Source organism: Lepisma saccharinum, chromosome 2 (genome assembly GCF_977018435.1).
Source record: "Lepisma saccharinum chromosome 2, izLepSacc3.1, whole genome shotgun sequence".
NCBI classification, from domain to species: Eukaryota; Metazoa; Arthropoda; class Insecta; order Zygentoma; family Lepismatidae; genus Lepisma; species Lepisma saccharinum.
This window is the reverse complement of record NC_139230.1, coordinates 29109728-29134536: the sequence shown is the minus strand read 5'-3', so window position 1 is coordinate 29134536 and position 24809 is coordinate 29109728. Positions and strand designations below refer to the sequence as shown.

General features: G+C 34.7%; 1 protein-coding gene across 4 annotated transcripts in view; it reads left to right on the top strand.

The window, feature by feature from the left end:
* The window catches only part of LOC145983976 (exportin-T-like), an 83714-nt gene extending 59378 nt beyond the window's left edge, over window positions 1-24336 (top strand). For 3 of the 4 annotated variants that reach the window (XM_083117209.1, XM_083117208.1, XM_083117207.1), the window contains exons 11-18: window positions 5224-5474; window positions 8057-8225; window positions 9504-9746; window positions 11835-12020; window positions 16273-16551; window positions 18353-18565; window positions 20142-20267; window positions 22999-24336. In XM_083117209.1, coding sequence (XP_082973335.1) covers window positions 5224-5474; window positions 8057-8225; window positions 9504-9746; window positions 11835-12020; window positions 16273-16551; window positions 18353-18565; window positions 20142-20267; window positions 22999-23034 — 1503 coding nt within the window. In that variant the 3' untranslated portion in view covers window positions 23035-24336. The remainder of the gene's footprint in view (window positions 1-5223; window positions 5475-8056; window positions 8226-9503; window positions 9747-11834; window positions 12021-16272; window positions 16552-18352; window positions 18566-20141; window positions 20268-22998) is intronic. The other variant, XM_083117210.1, reaches the window with a different exon arrangement.
* The last annotated feature ends 473 nt before the right edge of the window (window positions 24337-24809 follow it).

Genomic DNA, 24809 nt, shown 5'->3' with positions numbered 1-24809 from the left:
ATAACCTAGTGTTTTGAAATGTTCCTGGATAATTTATTTTCTTGCAGAACATTTTTTTAGACAGTCTTTTCGAAATTGTAAAATCGAGGTTCTACTGTATATATTAGGGATGACACACATCAACAGTAAAGTTGGTGATGATTTTACCAATCTGATATTTCTAAAAATAACCCTTAAATTAGTGTGAAATTGCCATTTTGTTGTTGAAAGTAAATTCACAATTTCTTTTTCTATAGCAAAATCCATTGCAGTTGCTTGGTTATGTATATTAAAGAACTGAATAAACCATTCAGGTTTTTCATAGAATATTTGCAATTTTATAACAGATTGATAGAATACTGGTTATCAGTTTCAGTATTTTTTTTATTTCAATACATCATTTGTATCAGCGAAGAAGTCATATCTGTTTATTATTAATACATATAATGATCTAGAAAGCCAGACATGACTGCTGATGGGTCTCAATGTGCTGACCATGCATCACCCACCCAAGAAAGCTATTTGGCAGGCCTTTGCTCTCAATAGACTGTTGTGTCACAGAGTCTATTTTTTACCAGAATGAAAATGAAAGTATGGAGTGTGTGTGGGTTGGAGTGTAAGTTGATATTCCTCCCACGTTCACTGAAATTTAAATTATAATTAAACTTCTTTGAGGAACTGAGCTTAAAATGTGTGTGTCAAATTTGGCATCTGACCCTGTCATGTTTCCTTTGAAGGAATGATTTTAGAATGATAGGGGTTTAATCCAATGGTGGAGTTGCAGTGCTCCATTATCTTTTTGATCAGTTTCCTCTCCAACTCTATCTACTCTCATACTGTATTGAACAGTATAACCTCAATTTTAGGTTCCCAGATTTTAGATTTTCTGCTTTTTACTAGGGATGGGCTGATATGAAATTTTGGCCGATACCGATAAAGTAACGATATAAAATTTACCGATACCGATAACCGACATTCTACCGATCCGATATAAAATTAGAAATTTTCCTTGAAGAACCTGAAAGGTTCATTGACCTCCTTAATAATTGTGTGTTTTGAGGTGACTGCAGTGAAAAAGAAATTGCATATTTAGACATTTACTTTTTTAGAAATTAGGGCATGGAGATTATCCATAAAAATTACAACAAAATGGCAGAATTTTCCACTAAATTATCAGATATTTATCGATATATCGGATCGGTAAAATAATCGGTAATTTTACCGATAAACCGATATGCCTATATCGGCTGATACCGATAGAGTACCAATTAATCGGTCCCATCCCTACTTTTTACATTTGACCTTCCTGGTTCCAATAAAGCAAATTATTATAAAATTTTCCCATATTAGCCACGATACCCTGACAAACGTACAACCAAGGTTCCATTGTACGTTGTAATTCATTATTATATTCAAGTTTCATTTTTCTTTCACAATTTTCCTTATGAAAGTGAAAAGTCAGTTCTCTCAAGATAGATTTTGATGCAAGGGATATAATTTGCTAACTTTATTTGTAATGCAGCTGTTAGTATAGAGAACTTTGTTAACTGTAGTAAGCCTTCCACATAATTCTCAGATTAAAACCAATACGTTGCTGACCAAGGCAGTTTATTAAGATAAAACACTTAACACGTAACGTTTCGACCCTGTATCAGGGTCTTCCTCAGACGAAGAACTAAACTAAAATGATGAAATATACTACATACAGAAAGATTACATACACATAGCAGGGTCACAAGCCACACAACAACAAATCAAGGTGACAGTCCTTATCTATGAAGATTTCTCCGAAGGAATTAAACATATCACCTCCTGACAGTTGTTGACTAATGGGTCTACTACACTGACAGGTGATTGGCAGGTCAAGATTAGCACCTGCTTACCACTCCCCCACCCCTCCTGCCTTTTTGGTTATGGATGAATGCCTCCTCCTCTGATCTTCTTCTTTTCTCTTCTTTCTTCCTTCTTCATACTTCTTTTTTCTTCATTCCTTTTCTTCATCCTTTCAACTTTCTCTAACACACTCTTCCATTCCTTGTTTATCTTGAGTCCTCCATTCCAATTCATGATGTCTTCTCCTTTCTTTTCTATTTCTTTGGCCTCCTTCCATTTTCTCACTAGTTCTCTCTTCTCTTTTCCTATTCGCCTAGCCGAATCCCATTCAACTTCATGTCCTGTTTCTCTAGTGTGTTTGAATATGGCATTCCTGTCTCTCTTCAATCTCACATCATCCATGTGTTGCTTTAACCTGTCTTTAAGTCTCTTCTTCGTTTCCCCGATATATACACTTTCACATCCTCTGCACTTCACCTCGTAGATAACCCCTTCCTCTTCTTCCTCTCTCTTTTCTTCCTTCTTCTTGCTGGCTATACTTAAAATAGTGCGTCCTCCCTTCCTGTAAGTTCTTATACCCACTTTCCTCAGCACTTTGCATATCTTCTCTGTGGCATCGCCCATACTTCTTATACCAAACCATCTCTCTTTTTCTTTTTCTTCCTTCTCTTCCAGTCCTCTCTCTTTTATCTCTTTCCTTCTTCTGTTGATGTTGTGTCTGTCTTTCTTTTCATAGCCATTCTCTTCTAGTTGTTCCCACAGGCTATTAATCTTGGTTTCTTCTTCCCCTTTCTCTGTGCATATCTTCTTTATTCGGTCTTCCATGTTCCTTATAAAATTACGTTTAGTTCCATCACCCACATCACTTCTTTTGTGGCAGAACACTCCTGCCGAACACTTCTTTTGATACCATGTAGCCACAATCCCCATTCCTCTCTTCTTTTTCAAGGTCTGAATATAGGCTCTTGCTTGAGCCCTGTGCTGGCGGAATTAGTTATGAATGAATGGGAGAAGGAAGTGATAGTGAAAGGAGGAGATAAGTTAAGTCTGTTTTGTAGATATGTGGATGATTGTTTTGGGATATGGAAGGGAACAAAAAGGCAGCTGAGTAAGCTTGTTAAAGATGTAGAAGATGAGAAAGCAGGGATATTCCTTGAGCTCGAAACGGAACAGGAAGGAGCATTAAATTTCTTTGATATTGAGATGAAAAAGAAGAGAGGAATGGGGATTGTGGCTACATGGTATCAAAAGAAGTGTTCGGCAGGAGTGTTCTGCCACAAAAGAAGTGATGTGGGTGATGGAACTAAACGTAATTTTATAAGGAACATGGAAGACCGAATAAAGAAGATATGCACAGAGAAAGGGGAAGAAGAAACCAAGATTAATAGCCTGTGGGAACAACTAGAAGAGAATGGCTATGAAAAGAAAGACAGGCACAACATCAACAGAAGAAGGAAAGAGATAAAAGAGAGAGGACTGGAAGAGAAGGAAGAAAAAGAAAAAGAGAGATGGTTTGGTATAAGAAGTATGGGCGATGCCACAGAGAAGATATGCAAAGTGCTGAGGAAAGTGGGTATAAGAACTTACAGGAAGGGAGGACGCACTATTTTAAGTATAGCCAGCAAGAAGAAGGAAGAAAAGAGAGAGGAAGAAGAGGAAGGGGTTATCTACGAGGTGAAGTGCAGAGGATGTGAAAGTGTATATATCGGGGAAACGAAGAAGAGACTTAAAGACAGGTTAAAGCAACACATGGATGATGTGAGATTGAAGAGAGACAGGAATGCCATATTCAAACACACTAGAGAAACAGGACATGAAGTTGAATGGGATTCGGCTAGGCGAATAGGAAAAGAGAAGAGAGAACTAGTGAGAAAATGGAAGGAGGCCAAAGAAATAGAAAAGAAAGGAGAAGACATCATGAATTGGAATGGAGGACTCAAGATAAACAAGGAATGGAAGAGTGTGTTAGAGAAAGTTGAAAGGATGAAGAAAAGGAATGAAGAAAAAAGAAGTATGAAGAAGGAAGAAAGAAGAGAAAAGAAGAAGATCAGAGGAGGAGGCATTCATCCATAACCAAAAAGGCAGGAGGGGTGGGGGAGTGGTAAGCAGGTGCTAATCTTGACCTGCCAATCACCTGTCAGTGTAGTAGACCCATTAGTCAACAACTGTCAGGAGGTGATATGTTTAATTCCTTCGGAGAAATCTTCATAGATAAGGACTGTCACCTTGATTTGTTGTTGTGTGGCTTGTGACCCTGCTATGTGTATGTAATCTTTCTGTATGTAGTATATTTCATCATTTTAGTTTAGTTCTTCGTCTGAGGAAGACCCTGATACAGGGTCGAAACGTTACGTGTTAAGTGTTTTATCTTAATAAACTGCCTTGGTCAGCAACGTATTGGTTTTAATATGGAAAAAACAAGGCTTAATTATATTATAATTCTCAGGTTAAAAGACATGATAAAGCAGAAGTTTTTTTTTCTTGGTCATACAATCTAATGGAAACTAAAAATCTTATGTTCGAATTTAGGCATTGATTGACTTCACATTTGAACCTGCTTCTGTAAGAAACAAACAGCCATCTTTGATAATTATGTGTAATTACCTATGTAGGTAGTATATCTGTATTTATACATGCTGAATGAATCTTGAGTTTTGTGTTAAAAGTGGAAGAGAATTAAAAATACTTTAGTTTTAAGTTGTTATAAAAAAATATTTTCTTTAAAATGTTACATACAATTTATAATAATGTGTTTAAATAGGAAAAATTTGGTAAATAATAGCTATGTAGCTACACCTAAACAATCGAGAAGTACAGGTATAAAGGGCTAAATCTTACCCCTGTAGGAGTTTCATCCCAGCTAGCTTTATGTTTGTCTCTTAGGATAACAAGCTTAGGAATTAATTCTCTGTGCTAGTTCTATGCTTTTTCATAAGGTAACTGGCTAGGAAACATTTTTTTCTAAATTCTAGCTGTCTTATTGGGTAGAGAGATCATTAGCTAAGTAATTCAACCATTTTTTTACTGACAGATATAGCTAAGGAAATAATAAATCTGTTAAATCAGTAATTGTGTTTGACTAAAGAAATAAATTCATAGGAAGAGCTGTCGTACACATTAAGGTAGCAGACAGCCAAAGCCTTACAAACCCTTCAGTCCTAAAGGCTAAGTTGTCATAACCCAGAAATTATAACAGACCATGACGTGAGAAACAAATTATTAACTTTCAAAATTATTTTTAGAATAATTTGCAATGAATTTGTATACATGGTTGAAATGAATAAAATGTTTTGCATTATCTTTTGTCACTAGTTTACTTGAAATTCATCATGATCTTTACTATCTTCATGTAAATTTTTCTTGTGTGTTTAGTATTTCTAACCATTGTCACGTATAAATATCTCATTGCAGCCACTACAGTCAGGTCTGCGGGAGATGATGGTATCTTTAGTGGACTCAGGAATAAGTAATTATTCTCATCCTGCAGTCTCTCTCCAATTTTTTGAGACTGTAGCAAGATATGACAAATTCTTCCATGCCCATACTCAGTATGTTGGTTCTGTAATTTTTGCCTTTTTGGATAACAGAGGAATGGGCAACTTCAGTTCTAAAGTGCGAAGCAGATGCTCCTATCTATTTTGTCGTGTTGTTAAGTTTTTGAAGTAAGTATGTTTCCTCCAGTTTTAGATTTTTTGTGAATGCACTACATTTATTACATGATGCCACACATAATTTGAATAGATACTCTTTTACACATTCTTGCCAACACTGATACTTGAGCATTGTAGCAATCTGAAGTTTTCATGTTGTGGCTCATGCATCACCCACATGTTCCTGCATGGTTCTGCCTATCACTGGATGCTGAATGAACCCAGTTCTCTTTTGTGTTATCATTTATTCAGGCATGTTGATGCTCAGAATGAGAATGGTTTTAATCTAATGGTGGAGTTGGAGTGATGCTCCATTGTATTTTTGATGTTTCCTCTCCAATTCTATCCATGTGCCGACCTGGGTGGTGGAGTGGTTAGCCCAGCAAGCTATGATGCCAGGGGTCCCAGATTTGAATCCCAGCCTGGCCATAGGTGTTCTTTGTGAGTGTCCCTTCATCAATTTCATCATATCATCACTCATCCTCATCTTTGTGAGTAGCCAAAAGTGGCTGAAAAGCAAAGTAAATTAAATTAAATCCATCAATCAATCTATTGTGCAGCAACAGGAGACTGTACAGCAAATGCATCCAATGTTAACTCAATTTTGAACAGAGTATGGGTTATCACGTTTTACTCTTGGGTTGCTCAAATCATGATGATTTTGGTGGAGAATTAAAGAAAATTTTGCATATTGCATAAGACCCAGATTATACAGTGAGAAACTGTCAGTTTATCATCACTGAATAGGTTCAAGCTGAGATGGGGGCCTCCCTGATGGCATAGTGGTAATGTTGTTGCCTTGTAATCGAGGGGTACCATGTTTGATACACAGTGGAGGCACATTGCACAGTGGTTTGGCTTCCACTTTAAACTTTAGGTCCAGTCCTGATTAGCCTCTCTCTGCATAAAGTGGACTTAAAACAACAATTGAACAATTTGAGACTGATACCACTAATATTATTCAGTAATGATAAACATGTTAAATGGAGAAAATGTTAAAACTAAGAATGTTGGGGAAAATGTTAAATTGAAGAATGTAAAGTCTGGTTTCCACTATAACTTTAACCAATTCACCATTCTTATAAATAGTCATTTATAGAGTGCATATTTCTATTATATCATTATTTTTTAAAAACACCAGCCCTGATGATGATTCTGAGATGGAATCGAAAGCTTGGAAGAACTCCTAAAGTGTTTTTTATCATGCTGTTTGTGTGTTTTTAACAAATAATTGTTACAAACCTGTGGGCATAACTTATGTAAGTCACTTTTAGTAATAAATTTTCTAAGGATAGAACTTTCAGTGTCATGATCACATATGTTAATTAAGGTGGCAAATGAATCACTCAGGTTCTGCATGATATGTTTTATGCTTTATATTTGCATTGGAATTTTACTGTTGTTGGTATTACCACATTTGAAATGTATAAAAAAACTCCCAATTTTAAAAGAAAGTGATTTGTAAATCCTAAATTTCCCTAATGTGCTAATTATATATAAGAGAAGTTATAGTCAAACTGGTACTTTTGAGTATTAAGAATAACTGAACACATTCGGATGTAAAGAAAATACTTTTATTTCTCAATGTAATCCCCATCTACACTAATGTGCTTATTCCAGTGTTTCACTAGCACGTGGATACTAGCATCATAGAAAGATTTCTCAGTATGCCGAAGCCTTGGTTGAAATCACTACTGAAATGCTGACCTCTGAGGAATTCCTTTAAAGGTCCAAATAGGTGAAAATCGCTTTGAGCAATATCAGAACTGAGGTGTTTGATCCAGTAACACTCAATCAAGTTCCTGTAGTCTGCAAATCATGTGTTAGCAATATACAGGTGTGCACTGTCTTGAGGCAACAGAATGCTTTAGTGATCAAAGCAGGCTGTTTTGTGATTGTGTTCAATCTTTCTACAGAACAATGCATCTGTTCCGTAAGTTGACAATATGTTATCCATTGATTTTCAAGGATCAGGTGTTCCACTTGATGAAAGTTCATGGGAATGACTGCAGTGGACTCCAAACCACCTTCGGCCATGATTGTCTTTAAACTGTTTGCACCATTCAAAGAGCCCAATCACCGTACTGTGCTTGAAGTCTTCTCTGTAGACTTGGTTTTACACAGTTATTCACAAGAAATTTCATCACAACATACAGTGGAACCCGATTTTACGTTCCCAGATTTTACATTTTCACGCATTACACATTCAATCTTGATGGTCCCAACATAGCAAATTGCTATAAAATTTTCCTTGATTTTACATTTTCTGCATTTAAAGTTTTTCCAGCTCAGTCCCCTGAAGAACGTAAAATCGAGGTTCCACTGTACTATTTCATTTTTGCACCCAAAGGCTTGTCTGCCATCTTGTTTAATAAATGACTCATTGCCCACAACATTTGTGCTCCATTTGGTAATAATAGACATGTCTGTTATATGTAATGCCTTTTGTATACATCTGGGTGTGTTCTGTTGTTCTAAAAAATTGCAAGTCTTGATTTGACTTGAATGACCCTTGTAGTATAATTGTAAACTAATTGTAAGTTGTGGGTAGTGTTCACTTTTGAAAATAATTTGTGTTTTTCATTTTTCTTCAGAGCTTACTTGCAGCCATACACTGAAGGCATGGTAGCCCGTATACAGGACCTTATAGCTCTCTCTTCTCCTGTAGCACCCACTCAAGATCCTTTGTTATCCCAAGATGATCTTCTCTTTGTGTATGAGGCTGTTGGGGTCTTGATAGTCAGTTCATCTTATGAGCCACAGGTAGGTTTTGTTTATATGAACAAGTTTCTGATTTTTAGTTCTTCTTTTCATGTTACTTAAAATAATTGAGGCAATGAAGCATGTAAAGCATAATTTCATGTAGATAGTGAATGATAACAGATAATGTGTTGTTTCAAATACTCAAAAGAGAGCTCTAAGCACAGTGTTGTTATCTCAAGTGTAATTTTCAGTGTATTTTGAAATGGACATATTTTTAAAATGCCATTTCTAAAATATTGATTTTTTGATAAATGTGTTTTACACACTGGTACCTTGACATTATTTTCATTCAGGGCCATCCGATACCTATGATCTTTTTTAGAAAATATTTCTAATACTGTATAAAGTCCAATTTATGCATCATACTTTACAGAATGTAAAGTAGAATAGCACTTACTTAAATTTTATTCATTGCTGATATTTTGCAGCAAAAGAAATACAATATTTATTTGAGTGTCCATGCACCCTTGAGTAAGTTACTCATCTGGATTTTGAAGGAACGAAGGGGGATCTTTTTTTAAGTGTATGCCACAACCAATCTTGCACTTTTATGCCAGACTTTTTCTGTTGAGAGTTGAGTTGAGAGTTACAATCATTTCATTTCATTATAACATTACTGATATATAAATATCCTGTAACTTAGTGCAAAATTGTATCATTTTGTTACTCTTTAATTTAGTAACTTGAGCTATGAGTTTTACATGGAAAGAAAATAACCCTTTCTTATTTATTAGAATTTTCAAAATTTCATTGAAAAGGTGAGAGAATGAAAAAATAAACTTATTACAGTGATCCAAAAACCTATGGCAATTACACCAGAATGCTTCAATTTTCATTTCTGGAGCAAATTATATTATGCATACACATGATTTTCAAGTTTTCTTTTCTTTTCAACAAGATGTTACATGAGAAGTGCTTAACAGGTTGCATGTCTGTATTGATTAAATGATGTTTACTCTGGTAGGAGCTTCATATCTGATTAAGCCATGAAGCCATAGTAAAAAAGTGCATGTGGTACTCAACTGAATACAGTATTTATGAAAACTTTAAAACAAAAAAACAACGTTGAAAATTGATTTTGAACCTCCTTAAAGGGCATGCTTTTAGGTGTGTGGGTGGGTGGGGGGGGACAGCATTCTTTCCCTCTCCCCCTCTCAGTCTCCACACCCATTTTTCCATATTCTGTTACTTTAGTCTGTAGTTCAAAACATATTTCCATCTTTATGGACAGTTCATTTTGTTATTACATTGCAATATTCTATTACTTTATCCTTGTAGTACAAGACACAACTTTTGACTGGGTTTCTGGAGCCATTATTAAATCAGTTTATGAGACTTGTACCTGAATTATCCAAAGAAGATGATTTGAAGCAACAAGAAAGTATTGCACAGAATATGTGCCACATAATGGCAGTGGTTAGTCGAACAAGCAAAGCATTTAGTAATCACCAAACAATGAGAGCTTGTGGTTGTGACCAGGCTTACTTGCAAGCATTGAATGTGTTCCTTAGTAGTCTTCAGGTAAGAATTTAAATTTTTCAGTAGACTTGTATATATCTATGAAAAGCTGTTACTGTTTTTGTAATTGCACTAGGAACTTATTTAAGTGATGAACATGTCAGCCCTATGCTATGTATACTTGTATACTTGTGTTGGGGTGAAATAAGGATGTTGATATAATTTATTTTTTTTTGTAAATTTTAGGGCAGAGCCAATATCATGCATAGAGGCATGCAAATTTCGTTTTTGACGAAATATGAAATAACATGCTCTAATGTTCATTTTTCATGTTTCTGAAAGGTCTGAGATGCATTTTTCTACCCTGTTTTGTCATGAAATAATGCGAAATGAACTGCAAAATGCGAAATTGACTCTTAAACAAGAAATGTACCGTTTATATACAGACGCGACACTTTCTGAAGTCTGAAGTATCCTGTGAGTTATGCAATTCACGGAAAATTGATTAATTCTGCTGTAAATATTTGAGAAGAAAAAATTGACCCCTTTACACAGGAATAGACGTATTACTCTGGTAACTACATAAATGTGCTATTAGAAGGGATAAGTTTATTTTGTGTAATAAGTGCAGTTTTTAAATCAAATTTAGGATTATATTCACAATTTTAAAACCAAAATGTCATTTTATATAGCACTTTTGATGTGATTATTCACCCCTATAACACCAAAATTTTATTTTATTTACCGCTTTTGAACCCAAAATCGACTCTGTTTTTGCACCGAAATTTTGCTTTTATATTTACCAAAAATATGTGCCTCTAATCATGCATAATGATGAAAAGAAAAAAAAACAGGTCTAAGATATGTTTTGGAGATAATGGTGTGTTAAATGCTGTCAAGTGGTGCAGGTCCATGTTAAGGACTGGCAGTAATGTTTTCACTAATCAGAACATTGTTTGGGCATTTTTTATCTGATATTATTATTTTTCCTTCAGTTCATGTGCATTTTGCAGTTATATTACAAATCATGTTCTTGGAGTACTTGAAACAGTAATCCTTCCATGAGCATCCATTCTTGTTTGTCCTATACAAGGCTACTTAGATCTTCCTTTGTGGATTAAGTTGTACTCTTTACCTTCAATACAGAAACTATCATGTTTTCAAGTAAATGGAATGAAGAATTTCAGTTATGAGATAAATTTTTGATACATACATTTCATGGCTGTACTTACCATTGAGCTGTTGGGTTTGTACCTTTATCAACTGTAATTTTATCCAATATTGTCTGCCTTTTATGCTTTCTTCACGTGTGCCATACAATACAACTTAAGTGTTTCATATTTTTATCAAGTTGCATTGAACCTGAAATCTGTCACAATGTAGTAGGGATGAGATATATTAATCTGTACTCTTGTCGGTATTGACCAATATTGGCATATTGGTTTATCAGTAAATTTTACCAATCTGATATATCTTTAAATATCTTATAATTTAGTGCAATATTCTGCCACTTTGCTATAATTTTCCATTCTCTATTTTAAGTAAATGTCAAAATATGGAGCTTCTTGTGCATTGTAGCATACATTTATTAAGGAGGTAAATTAGCCATTCAGTTTCTTCAAGGATCATTTGGAATTTTATATTGGATCTGTAGAATATTGGTTATCAGTATCGGTAAATTTTAGATTGGTACTTTATCGGTAACGGCCAAAATTTCACATCAGTCGATCTCTACAATGCAGCCTAGTGGGTAATGTTCGAGAACTTTGACCTGCACCACAGTGGTCAAGAAGCTTCTTGATATTATAACTCAACAGTCTCATGTACTTTCCAATAGTGCAGTGCATGGTAAATTAAGAAGTAGAGGACAAGTAGTGATATTTTTTTGTTAATTGAAATTATGAGTATTGAGTAATATGTTGTATGCAGTGTAATCCCAATTTAGCATTCTCCCACATTATACAGTCAATTTTCATGGTTCCAATATAGTAAACTGTAATGTTCCTTTATTTTACATTACTTCCATGGTAAGTTTTACATCTCGGCTTCCTGAAAAATGTAAAATCGAGGTTCCACTGCATTAAATTTTCTTTAAAAGTAGCCTGATTTAACATCCTGTGATGCATTTACTACTTAGTACAACTGTTGCAGGTTGAAAAGCAGCAAACTCTTTTACAAAATGGTGTGAGACAATTTCTTCACCGAATGGTTGTGTGCTTGGAGGAGAACTTACTTCCATTCATTCCGTTAGCTTCCGAGAGACTCTTAAATTGTTCAGATGCTCGCAGCATTCAAGAATACATTCCATTGATAATTCAGATAATTACAAAGTTCAAGGTAAGGATGTTATCACAGAAATGCAATTTGTTCTTTTGTTTGTATATTATTATTATTATTAGATAATAACCTGTGGTGCAACAGCCCTTGAAGGTTAGGCCCTTCCTACCGATTGCCATCCTCACTCCCACATGCCTGAGAGAGAGAAGTTACTGGGTGATGTGTGGCAATTTGTTCTTAACTACAAAATGGGATATCTTGGATTTTTTCATTGAGCTTCTGCCTTTGATGGTAGTCTGGGTTTGATCCCTAGTGGGACAAAAATGTGACTTTGTACCCAGTATTGTGAGGACAAAGAATTAGTAGCAGACTCCAGTCTAGAAAACCATAGAACAATGGCGATGGGACTTCACGCACTGACCATGTGTCCACCAATGAAGAAGTTTGTTTGTTTTAATTATTGTTTCAAGTCCACTTTATGCACAGATAGGCTAATCAAAACTGGACCCACAGTTTAAAGTGGGATCCGAACCACTGTGCAATGTGCCTCCACCAGGTATCAAACATAAGTGAAAAGCTATCAAGACACTTCTTAAATATTCGCACTGCCATTGATAGCTTAGTTTTAGTTTAGTTTAGTTTATTTGCATCCAAGGACTACCGGTGTGTACAAATTACAGTACATGGTAATATAGGACATGTCAATACTTACATTACAATACAATACTACATTAATAGATTTTACAAATACAAAATATACAGCCAAAAATTGTAAAAAATTAGGTCTTACTCTCGTATTATGTCAAAATCACAACAAAAAAAAAAATATAACATGAGAAGATATAGAACATTGCAGCCTACTTCTAGGTGATACTAATTATCCACTTTCATTTGACATTTAATTTTACAAGAAAAATATGTGATTATACTGCATTATGTACATTTGTCTTATGTAAAAGTTGCTTCCATGTATTCAGCTATAGAATAAAAAACATGCTTCAGAAGCATTGATTTTATCTTGTGCTTGAATATCATCAATTTTTGTTCTTTCCTCACATCTTGTGGTAGTTTATTGTAGAGGTCTATTGAAGAGTTTAAGGGACCTTTCTTACATAAGTTAAGGCGGCAGTGTTTTATGTGAAGTTTGTCTTTATTTCTTGTGTTTAGGCCATGTATTTCCTCATTTGTGGCAAAGTTGGAAATATTTTGCTTAACATAAATTAAGCATTCATAAATGTATATGCAGGGAAGAGTTAACACATTAAGTTTACGGAAAAGAGTTCTACATGAATAAGTTTTCCTTACTCCAGTTATGATTCTTATAGCTCTTTTTTGAAGCATAATGTAATAAGGCCATCAAAAGTCAAGGCACTTACAAATAGTGTTTTCTTCCTCCTGAAGGAAATACCATTCATAATGTATCTTGACTTTGGTTCATAACACATTCAATGAAAGCCATTTTGCAAGCTCAAAGGGATGTTGCACAGAGTTTATATTCATAAGAATATAAGCGAGTTGTTTTTCTTCTCTCTACTTTAAAACAATGCTCATATTTTCTTGAACAATCTGTAGCAGGTAATAATAGTGTGTAGCTTCCATGTGTGTACACACTGAATCTAAAAGAAAGTGGAAGCTTGTTATGCCGAATGTTGGTTTTATTTCATGCATAAAACAAGCTATGATCAAGTAATGCATTGGTAAACATATGAAGGCACTGACCTGCTTGTGTTAACTTGATGACACAGTTTGTGTAAGATGGTAACTGAAATTATTCCAAAGGAATGAGTTTCAATGAAAAATGATGCAGAAAGACATTGTAATGTGTAGCATATTTCACCACATAATTGTCGCAAATTTTATGAGGTTTTTTTTTTTAATGCCTGCTGGCATGTACTCATGATAGTACATGCTTGACGAGGCTACCAGACAGGTGGCAAAATCAATAACAAAAAAAAAAACTGCATGAAAAAATGAAACTTGAACTCATTAGAGCAAATATAATGGATATATTTAGATACAATGTACTGGTATTATAGTAGTGCCAAGACTTCTGAAACCTTGGAAAATATGTGAACTACAGGCTTCCTCATGACTTTAACTAGCAACACTAGCTCCACTACTCTCATGCCAGGGTTTCAAATGCCTTGGTGGATCTATATCTGTCTTTAAAAATATTTTTTTATTAAGTAAACTGACTTTGGAGCATAATTAGGATGTATGGCATACTCGTAATATATGTTAAAATAGATTAGTCCACATCAATGCACATAATTTCTTTCTGGGTTCGATACCCGGTGGAGGCACATGGCACAGTGGTTCGGATCCCACTTTAAACTGTAGGTCCAGTCCCGATTAGCCTTCCTGTGCATAAAGTAGACTTAAAACAACAAATCAATCACATAATTTCTTTGTGACAGTTCAATGAACATTATTCCAGTGTGAAAAAAGTTAAGACATTATACTGCAGGAGACCTTAGAAAGATCGCTTCGTGGGCTAACATCAGATGTCGCTTGCACTGTTGCCGATACTCTTGTGTTGTCTGCTCCTCAGCCGAACAAACAGGCAGAGGTCACTCACCCTTCCAGAAGGGTGCAGCGAGGTAGCTGTGGCAACCGAGCTCGCACATTCGCAGATCTGATTGGTTCTCGCAGACACACCCCCATATTATCGTCTGCTGCAAGCCCGGGAAGCGATCTTTTTAAGGCCTCATGGAGTATAGTTGTTATTTATTTGTGCATTAGTGTCAAAATATTATACTTGAGAAAATTTACTGCAGTGTTGCAAAGTACTGACTCCCAAAATTTAATCATCTTTGTCTGAAGATTCTGCACCGCTATAATTGGTTTCGTTATCTGACACTCCTAAGTGATGAAAGGTTATGAACCAATTTTTGGACTGAAAATTATTGGTGATTATTAGGTGAAATACGGCATTCCCATACCTATGTCAACAGTTTCCATCTTGAATTATCCTGGAATAGCATTATCGCAAAATACAAGCAAGAAACAATATATTTATAAAGAAAGCAATAAGTGCTAACTAGTCTGCAACAGTACATATGAAATGTACTCAACTTTTGCAACAGATTTGTTTATTATGGTATCATATAAGTGGAAAAGCAGAAATTGTGCTGTCTGTTCCACTTCTTTATGTATGTACACATTGTGATGTGAGCTAATTTTTTGCAGCAAGTACTAGTCCCATGTGTTTTACGCATTTGTTCATCAATAAAGTGTTTTTTTTTTTTTTTTTAATATTGCTGTGAATACTGTAAAACTATACACATCTTGTTTTGAGTAAAAATTTGATTTGTCAATCTTAGATTTGATTTTATATTATTTGTTCAACTATTTTGTAATTGATTTTGCAATATCTTGTAATTGGCAAGATGGCTTACCATCAGGAAGTTAGTTTATTTTTTCATAGCGTGTGAATCTTAAGGCAACTATTAACAAAATAAATTAAAAATAAGTAACGGGTGTTTCACTCAGAGTGGAACCCTGTATTTTGGTCATAACTCGGACACTAATAAAGATATTGCAATGAAATTTGGAGTGGACTTACCTTCGTTCATGCGAAGTCGGGTGACAGCATAAGAAGTGCTGGAAATGGCCACCATTGGCATCTTCGACACCACAATCAAAACAGCAGCATACCTAGACATCTTCAACTGCTTTGTGAACCAACTGGACGATGAGGAATTATCCATTGGTTATTTCCAGCAGGATGGAGCAACACCGCACACCTCGCACGCAAGCATGGCCGAAATCTGTTTTTTTTTTTTTTTTTCGGCAACCACGTAATTTCCAAAGGACTTTGGCCACCGCACTTGCCCAATCTCATGCCGCCTGATTTTTTTTTGTGGGGACATTTGAAGTTGCAGGTTTACGCCAACAAATCGTGAACCATAGAGGCCTTGAAAGCAAACATCATTGCGGCCATCCAAGCAGTGACACTTGACGTACTAAGATGGACTTTCCACAACATGGAAAGCTGCGTCCAATGGTGGCCATTTCCAACACGTGTTATGATGTAACCCGACTTCGCATGAACAGAGGTAAATCCACTCCAAATTTCGTTGCAATATCTTTATTAGTGTCAGAGTTATGACCGAAATACAGGGTTCTGCCCCAAGTGAAACACCCTGTAGTAGAATATTTGTTTTTGAAATAATGTTCTAATATATGGTTTCATGTGATTTGTTATCACTTAGTGTAGAAAATTAAATTATATATTCAACTAAAGGTTTGCAATTTCATGTTTGCAACAGTGTAGTAATTAAAATGCTACTTCACTGCAACTGAAAAACAGCTATCTTGGGTATTTCAGAAGGAAATTATTCCATTTCTTCAAATTGTTGTGGTACCCATCATAGAAGGCATTTGTTCCATACTCTTTACTCATCCAGTTGTGAATAATGATGAACAAGAAAGGCAAGATCGCATTCAGCTTCAAAGGAATATGCATATTTTCATTGGAGCAATTGTGTCCAATAATGTTACAGAAGTACTTGTAACACAAACTGCTGAATTCCAGGAAGCTGTTTTGACGACTACAGCTACACAGGCCATTGATTTTGCAGACCCTATGGTAAGTATTACATTAAGATTTGTTTTCCTAAGTTAGTGATTTAATCAGGTTTTGCTGAATTACGATTTTTGTAATCTGTTCATTGATGTTCATATTTGCAAAGTACATGCCCAGAAGAAATTACTATGTAATACCTTGTGCAAGTGATATCATTTTGAGAATGTCTCCTGCCACCCTGGCACTTCTAAAACTAGCAATAAATTGTCAATTAACATAGTAAATGGGGATCCTACCCATCAAAGAACTAAATTAAACCTAATAAAGATAGGGTAAAGTTCCTTGTGCACTTTTTGCACCATGCCATGAGGCAGCCAGAGCATGGTGCTGATCACATCACCTTCAAAATAGCCCAAATACCCCCACTACAGTTCTATATGCATGGGGAACTTTACCTTACCTTATATAGGGGGGATGTTGAGATACGATCCCACACATTCTTCGATCGCAGCCATTTTGGAGGTGGTGATCAGCACCATGCTCCAGCTGCCTTTATTCTCCAGGGTGCCAACATGTACCCATTAATTTGAGACTGGGTGAGCCCCAGAGACACTTTATGCAGGGAGAAAGCTCCAAATTTAGATCACCCACTCCAAACCTGTGTCTCCTGCATGGCAGTCGGACACCCTACTAACTAGACGTGGCTCCCAAAATTAAAGCTAATAGGCAGCAGCCAAATGGAGTCCTCTGCCACTCCTACCCATGAGAGAGGGTCATTAATCTGTAATAACAGATTCATGATATTACTTCTTTCCTGTTGTTAAATTCTTTTTAATATATTATACCCTCAAAAAAGCCAATTGTGTAGTTGTTTCTTACCCACGTTTGGGTTTCAGGCCTCCTCAATGCTTTCGTGCATTTTATGGTTTTTATTATGAGCTGAAAAAACACTGCATTCACTTTTATCTTATAAGAATATCAATTGGACATGAGATGGACTATAATCAGTTTTATTTTCATTATCTGCCAATAATGCCATATGGGTATTGGTAAAATAGCTGATAATTTTCAGGTGTAATATTTCTGTAAACTTCGTACAATTGAAATGCAAAATTGTGTCATTTTGATATTCATATGAATATAAAAACATAATTCATTCACCCTGTATTTCAGATTCAGGTCACATATTAATTAAGAAGGTGAACCAACATTCAGGTTATTCATGAAATGTTGGGCATTTTATGTCAGATAAGTGCACTATCAGTTATTGGCAAATTTTATGTTGAAACTCTTTATCAATTTCAGTCAAATTTCATATCTCAAATTAATCATTCTGTTATTTAAAGAAGTAAATTTTTGCTGTAAGATTTTTCCACGGAATTGTGTGTTCCAGCATGTTGTATATCTCACAGGATTCAGTTTATATGTATCGTCACTTAACTGATGTAGAGCCATGAGCACCAATCACAGAATTTTGTTTATTTTAATTTTAATGCATTGAGCATTAGAGACAGATACATGAAACTTTGTCGCATTACAGTTGAAAGTTCCTAAAATCTGCATGTTTATAAACTTTTTCTCACTTGTGGCACTTATGCCAAATAAGCAACAGTGTGTGAAGAATTGTTTTTCATTATGTTGATATTGGTTCAATCCTTATTTGTAGCACATTGCATATATTATTATTTTGTGACACATCTCAATGTCCCCAACAATTTATTACAGTCATTTAGGTTGGCTTGCAAAAATGTGCTCTACTTCCTGCTTTTTAAGGAGACAAGTGTACACGTTCCTATTGTAATGATGAATAAAACTGTTTATTTATCTACTCGTATTATAGCAAATTTTTACAATTTATTTCCAGAGTCAGAAGGCTTGTTTTGCCACTTTGAGGAAGCTGATTGAGACCTTGTGTGTTCCTGATGGACCTGCGAGTTTCATTGACTTTGCATATCATCACATAGTACCTGCTTGTTTTATGGCCCCCATGAAAGAGACTTTTGATTTATCAGATACCCAAACACAGAGTGCCTTAAATGAAAGTGCTATGTGCTTGCATCTGCTTCAGCAAAGACTGGTAAGAATTTATGTATTTTGGGTATGTTGCATTGTTTGGTAATGTAAGAAAAATAAATTGTCTTTTATGTTCTAATCAAATAACTCTTTTGAGTTTTGGGTGTCCCTTCATTATTAATCAGATTTATTCTCATTGTAGTTAAGCCTAAAGAGCCCAAAAAAAGAAATATAAAATAAGAAAATGTATAAATACAAATACACTCCTCCTCAGATGGGAAATTCTGAAAAAATGTATGTTTTAGTTCAGCAAGGAAACTACAATTACAAATGTAAATATAACTTTTAAACAACAAATTACTGAAAAATGAAGTAATTAAAGAACATCATAGCTGACCTCTGTGGTATAATGGTCAGCACAGCATTCTACAATGCCAGGGGTCCCAGGTTCGAATTCTCGCATGGGTTTTCTTTGTGAACATCCCTTCATCATTTTGTCATTTCATCTTCATCGTCACAATTAGCCAAAAGTACAGAAAAGCGATGCTAAATATAAAAAATCAGATAAAGAACATCTTTATAAAAGCGTGCCATCACTCTAGAAGGAAGAAACTCTTCATGGCAGAAATGCATTGTTTGCATGATTCTTTCAAAGAAAAAGAAAAAGTTTTTTTGTTTTTGTTTTGTGTTAAGTTCACTTCATGCACAGAAAGGCTAATTGGGACTGGACCTAGAGTTTAAAGTGGGATCCAAACCACTATGCCATTGCGAAGCTCCAGAAAAACAAAGAAAACAATATGTTTCATTCACCGTGAATACACATTGAATGAAACCTTTATGCTAGTATGTGCAATGTAATGTAAAAACTGATGAGGAAGACGATAAAGTAACTTACAGGGGCATATATACAAGACAAGCCTGCAACAAGATTATATGGTAAATTAGATTGATAAAGAATTTCAATACTGGCAAATCCAGAAGTGTCTTCCACATTTGAACAAACCGAGATTGGCTTTAAAAACTGTAAATAGATAATTTCTAATACAGTGATTTGAAAAGAAACATTTTTAAAGGTAGAAGGTTTAAAAAAAGGTATAGATAGATAGGATAGAAAAAAAGATAAAAAGATTTAGATCGTGGTTGCTACTTTCTTATGTATTCAACGTTTTGACAGATACACATATGCCAAGATATCCTGTAATTAAAAGTATCAACCACAAAAGACATGCTTGTGCATTGGTGTCATTATAGGGAAGAAGGCACCTGGTCACAATTGCAACAGTATGAAAGACTAAACATAATTTTTAATTATTTTTTTACCTTCATGCTGACATAGCCAACAGTGTAGTCCAGTATGGAGTAGGCTATGTGAGCATAAAGTGGATTTAAAACTTGTATTTAACTTTACCTTTTAATGTGTTTTAAAGTTTAATAATCTTGCGCAACTTCCAGATAAAGCAACATGATGTAGTGAAAATAAGAGGCCAAAAAATAATAGGTACATGCCAAAAGGCAATATTACTACTAATTGCTTCAAGTGTTATTTTTTGTTGTTGTTTTTTTTTTCATTTAATACTATGTAGTTTACTTCTATCTTTAGTGCATTAATTCTGATTTTTATGTTTTATTCACTATATTAGGGTGCACCATTTGTAAATTATCTGCGAAATCAATATTTGCCGTCTTTAAATTTATCAAGTGAAGCCATAGAAAAGTACTGCAATGCTCTTCAATCTGAACCTAAGGACTTCAAGAAACATGTGAAGGTAAGAATTTGCTGTTATTCATACTAGTCCATACAATTTTACTTGCTGTGCTCATCAGTTTTGTGGAGTAGTACAGTGAATTCAATGTAGTGTTCAGAGTAATTTAAATGCTGTAAGAGGGCTATCTTTTTTTATATGGCAGGGTGAGCAAATCTGAGCTAAAGATTTAAAACAATATGGCATCATTAAAGCTTGTAGAACTCCTAGATCATACCTAGTAACAACAAATACTGGTGACTATTGTAGAAGTCGATACCATCTCATCTTCTCCTAAGGTAAATAACAATTTTGAGAGGGATGATGATGTATTTCCTGAAGGGGCTCAGCCCAGGGTACCTGTGACTCCAGCTAAATACTGCCACACCTGGTAGAAATAACTATCACAATAATTTCAAAGAAGGGGAGAATGCATCCTCAAAGGGAAAAAACCCTCCTGCAGGTTTTGAAGATTGATTGTTCCTAAAATACAAATACAGGCTTTTAACTACCTAAAGCTCCAATAAAAGGGGGTTGTTTTGTAAGGTGTTGCCACCACTGTGTTCAAAGCTGTTACCACTGGTGCCTGGGGCAGTATGTATCCTGACCCACAGCTGAAAAAGGGCTTGTCTTTTTTCCTCATACAAGCTAGGTATGGCCAAATCCAGATTTTTTACTATCTGGAATCGGGATAGTAAAACCGGAAAGTCCGGATTTAGGATAAATTCTAGAATCAGAAAAAAATCGAAAAAATCTGGATTTTGGAAAAAGAGTAGCAGTTAGGTAACTTAAAAGCAATGAAATTAGTGTTGTGACAACAGCATTGTGAAGCTACAGCTGTTCTTTGTTTTGGTTAGGGATGGGCCAATATGAAATTTTGGCCGATACCGATAAACTACCGATATAAAATTTACAGATACTGATAACCAATATTCTACCGATCCGATATAAAATTAGAAATGGTCCTGGAAAAACCTGAAAGGTTCATTGATCTCCTTAAAATATGTGTGTTTTGAGGTGACTGCAGTGCAAGAGAAGCTAAATATTTAGACATTTACTTTTTAGAAAGAAGAGCATGGAAATTATCCATAAAAATTACAACAAAATGGCAGAATTTTGCACTAAATTATAAGATATTTATCGATATATCAGATCGGTAAAATAATCGGTAATTTTACCGATACACTGATATGCTTATATTGGCCAATACCGATAGAGAACCGATTAATCGGTCCCATCCCTAGTTTCTGTCAAACATGTTCACCTTGTTCGATGTTGTTTTTAGATTCCTTATCAGTGATAGCTGTTGCACAACAACAGAATTTTCATTGATTCGACAATTTTGCACCCAATGTACACTCAACATCTCATGCCAAAACAATGTCATCACTTGCACCTGCTTCCTGCCCTGGGCTCAAACAGTGAAATCATATGCAACACAAAGTGTCATATTTCCTTCTGCTTTCAATTGAACTGTTCCTGCTCTCATATGTCTATGTACAAACATTCAGAGTTTGTGTGATTTGTGGAACTGATACCAGCGTTTTGTTAAAATCCAAGTTCCCCCAAATTCCGGATTCCTCTGAAACCTGCAATCTGAAAGTGTCTCTCAACATTTCCTGAACCCCATAAAGAAAAGCTGGTATCTATGGTTAAATTCAAACTGATACTTTCTGAAATCAGATCAGCTCTGATACAGTCATGGACAGTTCTGCATTATAACAACACAGTTGAAAGTCAATGGGTTATTTACAACCCAGAATTGTTAGTGACTGTACATATACACATGGTAAAAGATCCCATTACTATACGAGTTTGCAGTTTTCTATTAGTAGGCACCTGGCACAAAGACATTATGCAAAGTTGTTTGTAATCAGAGTCCCCTACTAAAAAAAAAAAAAAAAAAAATTGCATAGAAATACAGGTCACAAGATCTGGCATAGTCAGCTGGTGTCTATTGGCTGGGAGTGGACAATTCTCTCGAAGATAAATAAAAAATAATGTGCTCAAAATAAATATAACTAATTATATCTTTATCAGTTTAATTGAAACTACAAGGTTTTATAATTTTTAAAAATATACTTTTAATGGCAGTAAAACAGACAGTGAGTGGCTTTAGCAGAGTGGTATTTTCATATTTGAAAACTTAAGAGATAGAAATAGAACTAACTCAGAACTAGGAGAATGTTACCACTAAATGTACAGTGAAACCCCGATTTTATGTTTTTCCACATTGTAGTCACATACTTCTGGGTTGTAATCCCATTGAAAGTCAATGCAGTTGTTACAACCCAGAAGTGTCCTTGACTGTACATTCAATCTTCATAGTCCCTGTAGAGTATGTTACAAAATTTTCCTGCGTTTTTAAGTTTTTTCATCTTGTTCCCCTTGAAAAATGTAAAATTGAGGTTCCACTAATTATATTGAAAGCTATCTTGAGATATTTATTGAACCTTGATGGAGTACTTTGCCCACAAAATGGTAATGTAGAAAAGACATACAAACACTTAATGAAACAATATTTTCTCTAATTTGAGAAAGCATGGTGCCTTGATAATAGTTTCTCCACTTTTAGATTCAGATAAGTTCAGGAGAATTTTTTACACGGTAATTGAAGAATATAGTTTTTGGTTTCTGTGCATGAATTGCAACATTAATGTATTATTTTCAATAAGAACTTTTGCATGTTTTACCTTTGGAAGGGCTTGTTTTGAATTTGTGTAGGTGACAATCTAATAATTCTGTTTATTTTCAGAATTTTTTTGCCCAGGCAAAGAAACCTCCGGACTGAAGATACTCTTGTGAAATATAAGTGTAACAATATTCCAACTGTAAACTTTGTATGTGTGTGTATATGTGTACATAAGATCTAAACATTTATTTATTTATTTTTATTCTGTGCTTGAATAAGAAACAGAAACTCTATGCTCAAATATATCAAAATGTCATTTTTCAAATAATCTTTACAAAATGGTTGTGTTAAAATTCAAAGGAATTGTATTTACTTATCTTTGTTTTAATAACTTGACATTAGCAGAAAGTTCAAGAATTCTACTGTTTATATTTTGAATTGAATTTAAAATTGCAGCTGTTGTCTTTTGTTTCAGTGTACATGTTTGTTTTGTTTGTATTATGTATAAAGAACCAGAGATGGAAATATTGTTAGATGTCAACATTTGAAATTGAACATCTAACTTTAAATACAATAACTGACAATGATTTTTACATATTCATAATAGGGCAACAATCAGAATATTGTTTTTATAATTAATTTTTGCTTTTGCCTTTTTGAAATCATTAAAAATTATTATAAAACATTTAGAAATATTATAAGGGAGAATTTCATACAAGCAAGACTACAAATTTAGCAGTAATTAAGAAAAGTTTTTCATTTTCTAAATTGTGATATGCTAATACATGGCTAATACATGTTGAAATTTTTAATCTGGAATTGAACTCTTATACATTGGCACAAGGTGGAACAAACCATATTTCTTGGTAATATAATTACAGGGTCCAAACAATACACTCTAGAGCTTTAAATTGGAAAGAAAGAGACATACAGTGTGAATAAAATGTATATTTTACATTACAGTGTTTATTCAATTCTGTTAGTCTTGGTTTCATGCATGTCATGAGTTAATGTAGAATCAAAGAAATATTCTGCTTTAATCATAAAAAAATGTAATCTTTACTAAAGATATAATTTAGCAGACCGAAAGATTAAATTATAGTTCGATATATATTAATATTCACATTGATATGCTATAAGTTCTTGAGGTAGTTGTTCAGAGAGAGTGTAAAAGAATGAAAGATTATTGAACAAATGGAAATATTTTACAACTACCTCCTTAGATTGACCTCTGTTATTGATTTCATTTTTTATTATTACCCATTTCTTTATTATAAGCAACAAAATTTGCAAAGCTTTTGAAAGACATTTATTTTTCTAATTCCAGTGTTATGGAAGAATTAACTCCTAGCCATATATTATTACATGTCATGTTTTGTGCAAAAATTTCTGTTTTCCTTTGTGGATGGTTGTCATTTTAATTGTTACAAAATACCTGTTTTTATAATAAATTGTGTTTGAAGAAATGCTGATTTTTCTCTATAAAAAGATGTGTGCAGTGTGTATATATGAGCTCTAATTTTGTGCATTTGGGAAGTGGATGTGTGTGTGGCAGGAGGACGGGGGAGGGGGGTCACCCATTATGTTGGTAATAGGATCAAACCTATGCATCAATATTGGGAAAAACTACACTTCAGGAAATCAAAGTCAAATAGCTTACACCAATTATTCTTTTAAGGGTCACATAATTTTTGTCGTAGAACATCTGCAGCACCCCAGTATTTTTATTGTAATACACTTATCTAGTGAGTAAATCTCATTTTTTTAGCAGAACTGTAAATGGATATTGTATAAACTTAGAAAGGGACATATTAACCCTTAAACGCATAGCGTTACCATATGGTAACTCTCAACATTTGCACACTTTCGTGCTAGAGGCTTGTCTATATTGAGTGTGTAGGCAAACCTACTGCCAGAAGTCGCTCTAGGAAGCA